The following is a 13,152-nucleotide window of genomic DNA, read 5'->3' as shown; positions in this document are numbered from 1 at the left end:
TTATTCTATCTGCTTAATCACCTGTTAGATCAGGTAAACCAGGACCTAGCAATCGAGTGTCAACACTAATTATCTGGATGGAGTGAAAGAGACTGGACAGTCTATTATGTACGATAAATAAAAAATAAAAGCCAAAATTACCAAACACCAACCATCAGTCGTTACTTTGGGCTACTATAAAGGAAAAACAAAGAAAACACAAACAGTAAATAATTTTCATTTATTTCAGAGGGATGAATCTGGAAGAATGGGTGGCTCCAATACCTGGACGACCATGCTTCACAGGTTTGTATGTGATACTGAATTCACCCAAATAATGGCCAATCATTTCAGGCTGAAAGAAGAAAAAAAAAAATGACATGTTGAATTAAAAGTAGACTCCAACTTAACTTTCTATTAAAATACACCACCACTACTCTGGTTATAATTAATTAAAAAAATTATTTTTTAGAAATAACTGTTATTAAACTGAATCAAATGTAATTTTGATAGGCTGAGCCCTTTAGCATCCAGACTTCTGTCAAACACAATGCTTATTTATGCATTAACTTCAAGATGCTGATGATGCGATCGCCTGTTTTATATGAATGTTACTAGACAGACCCTAACCAGCAACCAAAATGTCCAGATTAAGACTGGAGACTAGAATACTTCCACACTGTTATTACATCAGACCCCCCCCCCCCCCAAAAACCTAGCATTCTAAATTCTATGAAAAATAGAGGAAGACAGAGAGGTGTGTGAGCTTAAGTTTGCTGCTAAAATTCCTTAGAATACCTGGGTCAATTCAGAAATCTTGTGTCAGCACATTATTCATCGGAGTGAGCTGAGATGATTCATCATAAATGTTCCAGAATGATTTGTGTGGAATTACATAGATATTTCTAACTCTTTGCTCTGCCAAATGCAGTGCTTGTTTATTCAGACAATTTTGAATCCATCATGTATTATCTCATAGAATCCAGATTTCAATGGGTTTAAAAAAAAAAAAATTTTAGGTGAGAGAGATTGGATCTGGCTGGTTTGAACATATTTTGGCCAAATATGGCTGGTTAAATGCTCAAAGGATTGAAATGTCCCTATTTAAATGAAAAGAATCTCTACAAATTATTTTATTTAAGAACCACTTGCCATGTTATATTCTAAAACCAGCCAAACAGTTTTTTTAGGATGGAGTAGCTGCTACACACATTCAGCTTGATAAGTAAAAAACTGCAATCCTCTCTCATCTCAACCAGTTCAGGAAAGTCATAAACCAAGTAGCACCCCTCTAAATATATATGCCAACATGGAACATAATGCTGCTAAGTGAAAGTAGGAGGAAGCCACATGAGCTGGCACTAAGATTACCATGTAACCACAAATGCTTTAGTCTAGGAGAAAATACAACCAGATTTTAACTCTGGTTGTATAAGTGATAAATATGAATATTAGTAGTCTAGCATTTAACACATTTTGATCTTGATAACATCTACATCCCAATATAATAAAGATCTATATAACCTGAAAATAACAAATCTGATCGTCTGGATCAAGTCAGTAATCTTGTGTCAACACAACAATCATCGGAGTGAGCTGAGTAGGATTCATCATGAATGTTCCAGAATGATTTGTCTGATATTAACTTACTTTTGGTAGATTTTACTACAGTTAAATTCCTCCCATGTCACTAACCAATTTGTCCACAAGACAAAAACTAAGAGCCTTCTTGCCTATGTTACCCCATGCACTAATTTTTACAGAATGCACTGAGAGTGCATTGTTATTGCTGGCACAAAAAGCAGTGAGGTTGTTTCGCACCCATTTCATACATTGTCCCCCTTATGCAATAGTGTGGTGTAGCCAACAATGGGATAAAGGAGACGGTGATTGCAGAAGTAAAAGAGTCAGACGAGAGCATGAAAACAGGAAATTGGAGCATATATGAAATGATTTTAGAAAGAGAACAGAATTAAAAAAAAATTTATATTATCAAAATAATGGTTTCAAATTTTGGTGGAAGGCCACTAATTTCAGGGGGAGAGTAAGTCAATTACATCAACTCCAGAGCTCAACTGTCGCTGCCTTTATAATAACGATGGGTTTCAAATTTTGTCACAAGAGTAGCAATTTAAGAGGAGGGGATGAGTTGATTACATCAACCCCAGCAGAATTTGAAACCAGAATGTAGTGACTAGTGAAATACCACTAAGAATTTTGTCCCATGTGCTAATGATTCTGCCAGCTCACCACCTTTTTTATAATCATCATCATCGTTTAACGTCCGCTTTCCATGCTAGCATGGGTTGGACGGTTCAACTGGGGTCTGGGAAGCCCGAAGGCTGCACCAGGCCAGTCAGATGTGGCAGTGTTACTACAGCTGGATGCCCTTCCTAATGCCAACCACTCCGTGAGTGTAGTGGGTCCTTTTTATGTGCCACCAACACAGGTGCCAGACGAGGCTGGTGAACGGCCACGCTCGGATGGTGCCTTTTACGTGCCACTGACACGGAGGCCAAAATGTCGGTTAGTTAATTGCTACAGTTCTTTACATTTCCTCTAATGGCAAAAATATACATCCTAAGTCACTATTATAAGACAGGTAACACTAATTAGCGAACAATTAATTTCATATGGTAATATTTAAACCAAATTTAAATAAGATCAAAACATGGCCAATTCTAAAATTTTTACTCACCTTTATTTCAACTTGGTTAAAACTTTTGCCATTGTAGATACCAACAATGCTACCTATCATTTCGGGTACAATAATCATGTTTCTTAAATGAGTTTTGACAACCTGCAACAAACAAACAAAATCACATTTAACATCAGTTCTCAATGTTTTATCTATGTAAGCCCTTTCCTATGCCAGCATGGATTCAACAAGACTAATTCTTGAGACAGTATTTGACAAAACTGAAAGAAGCCCATCATATGTGTGCACTTTGGTCTTGACATTTTGCCATGGCAGTCAATGAGCATCACCATCATACAAGTGACATAGTTTCTTTCTAGTCATCTGTGGAAAGTGCATTTGATCAAGGGAAATATTACCTTGATTGGTAACACAAAGGGCATAAATCTGCCTCAATAAATTCTGTCTGACCAGTGCCAGAATGGAAAAGTGGACATTAAAGATACTCACAAACTCAAAACTTCACAAACACTAGATTAACAATGACAGACATTTATCCAAATTCTTTGTTAAACGAAATTGAAGTATTTTAACAGAAATACAATAACACAAGGTTTAATGTTCTCATTCATTAACCTTTAAATGGTGGACATCATTGACACCTGAGCCTCTACTTCGTAAAATGTGCCTATGAGGGTTAAGTGACCCTTGATGAGAAAAATCAAGTCGCATATGGTGAAGATGGTTTTTTGCCTTTTCTTAATCATTAGATGGGGGTAGATGATGATGTTCTAGATAGAAAAAGTGCAATAACTTATCTCCTTTTGCACATTTGTTTGACAACAATGCTGGAATGTCAAAATGAATTTATGCTTACTCTGGATATGCAAAGAAGTGAATATCTGATACTGAGATTGTAAATTTTCAGTTTTTGTACATTTTTGAGAACATATAAAAAGTATTTGCATGCTTTATAGCCTCGTGACAATGTAGAAATTATATATCTTATATTTCAAATTATACCCTAATCTTAACATATTGTTACCCCCTCATGTTAATGATTAAAACAGCAAACATCAACAAAAAGTTTTAGATTAGATTGGTTCAAAGCAATATGGAGAAGCTACATAAACTGCTCAAAACTAATTAGGCTACATGTTCAACCACAAGATAAGGACACACCATAAATCATCCAAAGTTACTCTGCGGCCTTTCAAGTGGTGATGTGATGAAAGGGGCTCCCAGTACACACTGTAAAGTGGCTGGTATTAAGAAAGGGCACCTAGTCGTAGATACCACGCAAAAACAGATGTCCAACACTGCCCAACCCAGGTCACCATCAAAGATGGATGTTAAATTCTGATGATGATGGACAGCAAAATCTGACAGAGAGAACAATGTTCTGTGGTGGTTCTCTATATATGGGTCATCCCATAAATAATGCGGCTTTCTCAAATGTATGAAATTAAAGTCAGAGGGGGCAGGATAAACTACCTGCATCAACTTGCCATAAAAGCAGGTAGGAATTTTACCATGTACTTATTCTTAGTGCAAGTCTTGAAGAGTACAGTTCAACTTAAAGTTTATTTTGTCAAAGCTATAATGGAAGTGACAACAGAGCAGACTTTGCTTTATGAGTTCAATAAAGGCAACAACAATAGAAAGTGCGTGGAATATTAATGCAGTATATGGGGATCGGACAATAAGTGTAGGGCAGTGTCAATGGTGGTTCCAGAAATTTTGAGCTGGAGACTACAGCCTGGAAGATGAGCTTTGTCCTGCAAACCCTAGTGGAACAAAATCTCGTAACTGTTGGGGAACTTGCAGAGAAGCTTGAATTTGGTCCTCTAACCATTCACTGACACCTGTGTGCCTTTGGAAAAAACCAGCAAATTGGGTTCCTCAAAAACTTTGAGTAGCCGATTGCAGAAAGCGAATGTGTGCTTTTCTTTGCCGTCATGTCTCATGAATATGAACCCTTTTTGGACTGAATAGTGACTGGTGACAAGAAATGGGTTCTCTATAAAAATGTCAAGTGCTGAAGACAGTGGGGAGGAAATGGAGAAACATGGGCATCCCAGGCTAAATAAGTACTTCACCCATGTAAAGTGTTATGTGTCTGGTGGGATATGAAAGGCTTAGTCCACTTTGAACTTTTAAACCCAAACCAAATGATAACAAAGGAGATCTACTTTAAATCAGCGCTAGAAGAAAAATGACCAGCTTTGGTTTTAAGACGAAAGGTGTTCTTTCATCAGGATAATGCTCGACCACATACAGCTAGGATAACATTCCAAAGGTCAGAGCAGTGTGAATGGGAAATGATGCCCCACCAACCATATTCGCCAGACATTGCCCCATCTGATTGTCATTTATTCCACAGTCTTCAAAATCATTTGGACAGAAAAAATATGAATTCTGTAGATGAGGTAAGAACAGTACTGAAGAGTATTTTTCGTAACGGACAAGTGAAATTCGAAAGAAGGGGTCTGCAAGCCTACCAGATAGATGGAAGAGCATCGTAGAAAATGAAGGAGAGTACATTTAAGACTAAACTTTATCTTAATTTTTTAAAATATAAGTATAACCCCCCCCTACACACACATCATTTATGGGATGATCCAGTAAATGTCTTAACCTTATTACAAACTAAAGATTTTAATAAAATGCAATTAGCCCAAGTACAAAAAAATATTTTTTGATTGAATTAGGATGAAATTTCCTGACACAGCACAGGATTCAGTGATGCACATTGTGAATATGGCTTTTGCCTGTTCTTTTACCAGCCAAAATAGGTTGAATACAGATAATTATGGGTGTTATCCACTGTTTTACAGAAAAGTGCATAGTCCCAGTTTTGGCCCCAAAACAACATTTTCTGAAATGCCATTCAGACGGCAACAAATGCAGATCTTTGCAGCATAGGATTGAAACACTAAGTAGTTTCACATAGGAAAGTTGTAGAAATCCTAATTACAAAGAAAAAAAAAATAATCAGAGAAACGAGATAATTGACATCCTAATTACTAAAAGGAAAAAATGAGATAGTATTTTTTAGGGGCATCCATGTTCTTTAGGATCACCTAGTCTGCTTGTAGTTGTTTCATTGACAAAGGCAGCTTCCCAAACTTCCCTGCACAACCAATTAATTTCCTCTAATTCCAGTGATGTTGCACAGACTCTGAACTCCTGACAATGTGAACTCTAAACCCAGACACATATCAGCTGTTATTAGATAAAAGAAAAATTACTCACTTCTGGTTTCTCGAGGGGTCCGGCCTTTTTCTTTGCCTTACGAAGACGCTTGATAAGGGCCATGGGCTTTCTCTTGAGTCCCCGAGTAAACCGACGTCGGGCTCGACAATGAAACAACTCCATCAACTGTTCACTGAAGAAAAAAAAAAGTGTCAACATTTACAACAAAATTTACTGAAGAACAGGCAAAAATTGCCTATTTCCCTAAGATAAAGATTTGATTGTAATTTCTTACTCTAAAGAAATGCTTCACAGTAACTAAATGTATTAGGCAATTTTATAATAGTTGTCCCATCCTGAGGGGAAAGGGAAAATACTACAGAATTGGAATAAAAGAATCTTAAAAAAAATTCAGTATTCAATAATTCAACAAGCTGGCCTCCGAGCCAATGGCATGCTAAAAACACCATTCGAGCATGATGATTATCACGTCGCCTTACTGGCACCTGTGCAGGTGGCACATAAAAAACACCATTTGGGCGTGGCCATTGCCAGTACCACCAAACTGGCCCTCGTGCCAGCAGCACGTAAAAGCACCCACTACACTATCGGAGTGGTTGGCGTTAGGAAGGGCATCCAGCTGTAGAAACTGCCAGATCAGATTGGAGTCTGGTTCGCCAGACCCCAGTCAAATCGTTCAACCCATGGTAGCATGGAAAGCAGACGTTAAATGATGATGATTGATTGTTTCCCATCCTAGCATGGCTTGGACAGTTTGACTGGGAACTAGTAAGCCAGGAGGCCACACCAGGCTCCAATCTGATCTGGCAAAGTTTCTACAGCTGGATGCCCTTCCTAACACCAACCACTCCGAGAGTGTAGTGGGTGCTATTTATGTGCCACAGGAACAGGAGTCAGTTGGGACGGGGGACTGGCATCAACTACGTTTGGATGGTGCCTTTTACATGCCACCGGCAGAGGGAGCCAGCCAGGCGGCTCTGGCAGCGACCCATGCTTGAATGGTGCTTATTGCATGCTACCATTCTGCCAGTAATATAAAATATATCACTATATGGAAATATTTGATCAATAGATTGAAATATCAAATTTAAAGGAACATAAAAGAAAAACCAGTAGCATATTTACAAAAATAACCAGAGATCATCCACACTGCAGCAGTACACATTAAAGTAAATGGAAGTACAGGTCTTTGTCGACTTATGACAGACCAACTTTACGATTGATGTGCCAGCTCCCAGCAGCAATAATATTCCAGTTGAAATCTAATGGGTTTAATTTCTTAGAAATTAACCCATCTACAGATGATGTTAGCTAATATACGCTTCTCCTATGTTTGGTTATCGATACCCACTGTGGTTACCCCAAGTGTTGGGTGAATATCCTATTGCGGAGATATTGAGGTAACCTTACATTTGTTTATAAGACGACTGCTTGGGACTCTGAAATACTTGACCAACACCAGTATAATACAGAATGCTGTGTGAGGCCTATAGGCTGAGGACAACCTGTAATAATGAAATTAATGGCTTTTAGCAATTAAGAGAAAATGCTATCAAGCCTGGATAAAATTTATTGAGGCCGTGTGGTGATAAGTTTGCCTCCCAACCAAAGCCTTGTTGAGTGGTTTTGCCAGACAGAAACCAGTTATATACACATACATGTGTGTGTGTGTGAATGAGTGTCACTGTTATACAAGAGGTATCTGCTTTGAGTTTTCTGTGAAAAGACATCTAACCACAGAAAATATTACCTTCCAGGGAAACAGGTGATAGTAAAGGCTTCCAGCAGCAAATTCTGTTCACCTCAGGTGAGCAAATATTTTTGGAAGGACCTAATATGCCAAGATGATGTTTACAATTTTGTGAATCACTTCCAAAGGAAAAACTCAAAATATATAGAGAAAATAAGGTTTGTTGAAGATATCATGTTGTAATGAATAGCTGTTAAACCTCATTTACCAGTAAATCTCATTAAAGGGGAAAACCTGAATGCAGGCATAATTATCAAAATTGCAATTTCACCTCAAATCACTGATAGTAAAAATTAATTTAGGTGCTAATTGGTTACTCTATCCCTAGTAGACTCATGTCATTTAAATCGTGGACCCTGTGCAAAATATGATGAATGTAGAAGACTGCATCCCATACACTTTGTTTACGTAGTCACTGGTATATGAAATAACATTGCTTCATCTCTAGTTATTGTAATAACCTATGTTTATTTTGAATGGAAATACCCCAATATAAACAAGGGACAACAAATACTCTTGAAGACAATAGTTATTCAGTTAAAGAGAAACAACCACAACTCCCCGCATATATATACATGCACACATAATTAGAGCATGTGGTCGCACGACATACTAAAGATAGCATCCAAACTACCCTCTCAAGAGAAATTCTTGATTTCTGAAGACGATGGAATAATTTTGGCCACAAACAAGGCTAACAGAGTAAAACAATTTGGCAAAAGTACCCGGGTGAGTGGGTAAAGAATACGTACCCGGGTGGTGTACGTATTCTTTACATCCGGCAACAGCTTTAATTAATATTTAAACATTCATTAATGTTTCGTAATTAACTGAACCAAGGAAAAGGAGGGTTTTTTTTTTATCTATTTTTAGTCAACTCGGAATACATTATGACAACAAAATGGTTCGCAGGAAGGCTTTTTTCCCAAACCTTTCCCAGGAAAAGGACAATGTGGAGGAATATCTTCTCTTAAAGGGTGCACACAAGTATATTTTATCTTTCACTCGTTTCAGTCATAGCAGTAGGGCCATGCTGGGGCACCAGCCCGAACCAACTGCAGTACTTTTAACACCGATTGTCAAGCAGCGGTGGAGTTCGAACACAGATATATATACATATATACGACGGGCTTCTTTCAGTTTCCGTCTACCAAATCCACTCACAAGGCTTTGGTAGGATCGGGTTACAAGATACTTGCTCAAGGTGTCACACAGTGGGACTGAACCTGGAACCATGTAGTTGGGAAGCAACCACAATAGCCACAGAAAATACAATTATGTCGACAAGAGTTTCATTGTTTATAACATGAGACCAAAATTAGGCTCTATGGGGTCGCTGGATTTGCTAGTTATAGCAACTAAATCTCTCAAATAACAATCTTACCATCTTCAAATAAGACACATTGGATATTATAGACCCAGAAAATACGAAGACCGGACGTGCATGGCTGGAATGTCTTCGATTAATAGGCCTTAGGGACTGACTCGGGGCTAAATAAGGAACACAAGTATAAAGAATGAATGCGATCCGTTATGACGGTCACATGTGGCTTGGCTGGTGGATTTCTGTCTCTTTAAATGAAGCCTTAATGTAGTAAGCAGAATAATAATCAGTATTAATTATATAGAAAGTAAAATAATTTACCTGGACATGTCGAGAAGTTGATCGAGATCCACACCTCGGTAAGTGTACTTACGGAAAGTACGCTTCTTCTTCTTTTCGATAAGGTCGGCGATATCAGTTTGTTCAGACTGAAACATGCAACAACAACAGGTTTAACACGATTGCACACACATTTTAGCACTTCATATGCATAAAGTATTCAAAAGCACAAATCCATTTAAATATTTAATGGAAAATTAAATGAAGATGGTTTAAAGATGATGAAGATTAATAAAGATTTTTAAGCCGAGAAAATATTTAAGACTCACCATGATGGCTGATTCTGACAGGAAAGGCAGAACTTCTGACGCATGCGTAAAACTATATTCGAAGTCGGAAGTTTAAAATCGTCATATCCGGTGTAGTATAAATAAACCGTTTCCATCCCAACTGTCTTTTTATTTGGTTCAGTCATTGAACTGCGGCCATTCTGGGGCACCACTTGGTATGCTTCTAGTTGAATGAATCGACGCCAGTACTTATCTTTCTCCCTACTTCTTGTACTTATTCTACTGAACTGCTAAGTTAGGGGGGACATAAACAAACTAGCACCGGTTAAGTGATAGTGAACACACACACACACACATATATATATATACACAGAAGCAGGCGTGAATGTGCGGCAAGAAATTTGCTTCCCAACAACAAAGTACCGGGTGCAGTCCCCTGGGGTGACACCTTGGGTAACTGTCTTCTGCAATGTGAATGGATTTGGTAAACGGAAACTGGAAGAAGCACGTCGTATATATGTGTAGGCGGAGGTAACGAATACGCACACCACCCGTTTTCGGCGTAACTCTTAACTCTGTGTTTGTCCGCTTGACAAGCGATGTTGGTGTGTTTACGTCCTCGTAACGTAGCAGTTCGGCAAAAGATACCGATAGAATAAATACCGGGCTTTAAAGAAAGTACTGGTGTCGGTTCATTGGACAGAAATACTTCAAAGTGGTGCGTCAGCATGGCTGTAGTCTAATGATTGAAACAAGAAAAAATTAAAGAATATATATATATATATATATATATATAAGCTTCCATTCACAAAGCTCCAGCTGGCCTGGGGCTATAGTAAAAGACAGTTGCCCAAAGTGCCATGGTGTGTGATTAAAAACGGAACCGTGTGATTGGAAAGCAACCTTCTTACCATAGTACCAGACGAAGAATTTTCACTTTTTTTTCTTTGTAAGATATCTGAGTTATCTCAAGTGGTCTCTCATTTTATGCGGTGTCCCTCCCGATCGATTGTTGCTCTTGGCTGTTAATCGGAAGACATGGAGCTCCGTGTGTGATGCTTGAGTGACATGTTTGAGTATGTCTGTCTTGAAACATACTAAGTGCTTTATGAGCAATCAAGGGTAAGTTAAAACGTTAGGAATTATCCCAGTAGTCTACGTGGTTAGTATAATATTCACTGCGTACTTAGCTTATGACAGCCCATTAAAAGTGATGACAGCATTGATCCAAGACATTCATCCTCTCCGCCTCCAGCACATTGCTTCTCATGGTAATAGCGGTGGCTGGTGGAGGCCCAGTGGTTAGGGCAGCGGACTCGCGGTCATAGGAACGCGATTTCGATTCCCAGACCGGGCGTTGGAAGTGTTTATTGAGCGAAAACACCTAAAGCTCCACGAGGCTCCGGCAGGGGATGGTGGTGATCCCTGCTGCGCTCTTTCACCACAACTTTCTCTAACTCTTACTTCCTGTTTCTCATGTACCTGTATTTCAAAGGGCCGGCCTTGTCACTCTCTATGTCACGCTGAATATCCCCCGAGAACGACGTTAAGGGTACACGTGTCTGTGGAGTGCTCGGCCACTTACACGTTAATTTCATGAGCAGGCTGTTCCGTTGATTCGGATCAACCGGAAACCTCGTCGTCGTAACCGACGGAGTGCTTCCATCCCAGCTGTGGCTGACATAACCGATGCGAGATAGGCAAATCCCGTGGCACTGAGGCCACTGAAAGTGACTCTGAAAGAACAGTCGCAGGGGGTTGACGATGATATCTCCTCTCTTCGGGTAATCACCTGTATTCATTTTCAACAAAAATCACGATTAAATTTCAAAATGATGGAATTTTCTTGTCGTACTGGTTGGTGTAGTTACCAATAGTAGGCCTCTGGTTATCAGAATTCTCATCTGACATATTAGGTTTGAGGTCTGATAATTCTGTAAGTCAGTACCACCTGTATATAGTCAGGTTGTTGGCGACCGACATTGACACACACCAGCAGACGTCTTGTGTTCTACCATCTCAACAAGATCCACGAGCAGGGACCTAATATTGGTTTCAAATTTAGGCACAAAGCCAGCAACTTGGGATGAAGGATTAAGTTGATTATTTCGACCCGGAAAAGATCGGCGTAATTTGAACTCAGAACATAAAGACAGATTAAACGTCGCCAAGCATTTTGACCAATGTGCTAACGATTTTGCCAACTTGTTACCCTTTAGGGACCTAATATTAAAATTAGACCAATAGCGTCTTGTAGTGAAGAACTTTTCACAGAATCTCCTGGCTCCTCTCCGGGATCCTAAGAGTCTTGCTATGAGCCTAATACGTTAAGCAGAGCACATCCATTTGATAACAAACCTAGCTGTGATGATGTCGTATTTGATCGAAAATCGCTTGTCAACTGGCCTCTCACACTTACCTCCCTTGACACGAAAGCTATTGAAAGCTCGTTAAAAACGTGTTAAAACCAAAACCTGAACAAAAATAGGTGTGGGTTGAGAGGGGAGGGAGGGAAAGTCCTTCATTAGAAAAATAAAATGTGCCATAGGCAGGGTGTGTGGTTAAAAAAATTCACTTCCTAACCACATGGCTTCAGGTTCAATCCTACTGTATGACACCTTGGGAAAGTTTTTCTGCTGTAGCCCGGGGGTCAACCAAAACCTTTAAGAAATTTTTGTAGGTGGAAACTGAAGGAAGCCTGTCATATATGTGTTTGTTTCTGTGTCATCCACCCCCATCTGCTTCACAACAGGTGTCGGTTGTTTCTGTCCTTGTAACTTGGCACTTCATTGACAACAGCCATAGAAAAAGGACCAGACTTAGAAAAACAAAACAAAAACAAATTAGAATTAGGGTCAGTTTGCTTCATTGAATCCCTCAGGATGGTGCCCCAGCATGGCCACAGTCAAATGAAAGAAACAAGTGTTTATAAAGATATAAAAAAAAAATAGCTATAGATATACCTTAATATATAATGATAGAAATTAAGATGATGAGTTGGCCAAATTGTTAGTACAGTGAGCAAAACGTATAATGACATTTTATCTGTCTTATGTTCTGAGTTCAAGATTTCACTAAAGTCCACTTTGCCTTTCATCCTCCTGGGGTCGATGAAATAAGTACCACTTGAGGACTGATATTGATGCCAATGACTTATCCACTGAACTCTGCCCCAACCCCAAGCTTACTGGCCATGTGCTAAAATTTGAAACCAATTTATAAAGTTAAAAGGTAAATAAATAGTTATTTACAAAAACCACTACCAAGACAGTTGATGCAACTTTTGTCAATGATACGCTCCAGTTTTAAAACTGGGGTTGGTCAGGTTTTAAAATATGTCTAAAAGAAAATTAAACTCTGATAGGTGCCGGCTGTGTGGTAAGAAGTTTGCTTGCCAACCATGTGGTTCTGGGTTCTGTTGAGGTAGATTTTCTACAGCTGGATGGCCTTCCTGTCACTCTGTCACAAGACATGTTTTCATGGAAGATTGGAAACAGGGGACACTATTTTAACGATGGTGACAAACAGTCACAACTGTCATGTTCTGTGAAGGCGGAGAGACAGTAAAACACACACATATACCTATATATAGGTATATATTAGGAGTTGGTTACTGATTTATTTACCGATACTGTTGTACATAGGGTAAATGTGTTTGAATGTTGTGGTTTCTCTC

General features: G+C 39.0%; 1 protein-coding gene across 1 annotated transcript; it reads right to left on the bottom strand.

Moving 5' to 3' along the window:
• Nucleotides 1-201: 201 nt before the first annotated feature.
• Nucleotides 202-9,668, bottom strand: LOC115221095 (40S ribosomal protein S15). Its single transcript, XM_029791310.2, has 5 exons — nucleotides 9,516-9,668; nucleotides 9,229-9,335; nucleotides 5,873-6,005; nucleotides 2,678-2,779; nucleotides 202-334 (listed from the first exon to the last, which is right to left on the bottom strand). The coding sequence occupies exons 1-5, from the start codon at nucleotides 9,516-9,518 to the stop codon at nucleotides 221-223; spliced, it is 459 nt and encodes a 152-aa protein (XP_029647170.1). The 5' UTR covers nucleotides 9,519-9,668; the 3' UTR covers nucleotides 202-220.
• Nucleotides 9,669-13,152: the final 3,484 nt, after the last annotated feature.

Source organism: Octopus sinensis, linkage group LG17 (assembly GCF_006345805.1).
Source record: "Octopus sinensis linkage group LG17, ASM634580v1, whole genome shotgun sequence".
In the NCBI taxonomy this organism is placed as follows: domain Eukaryota; kingdom Metazoa; phylum Mollusca; class Cephalopoda; order Octopoda; family Octopodidae; genus Octopus; species Octopus sinensis.
Note: the sequence above shows the minus strand (reverse complement) of the source record. Positions and strands in the feature narration are given on the sequence as shown.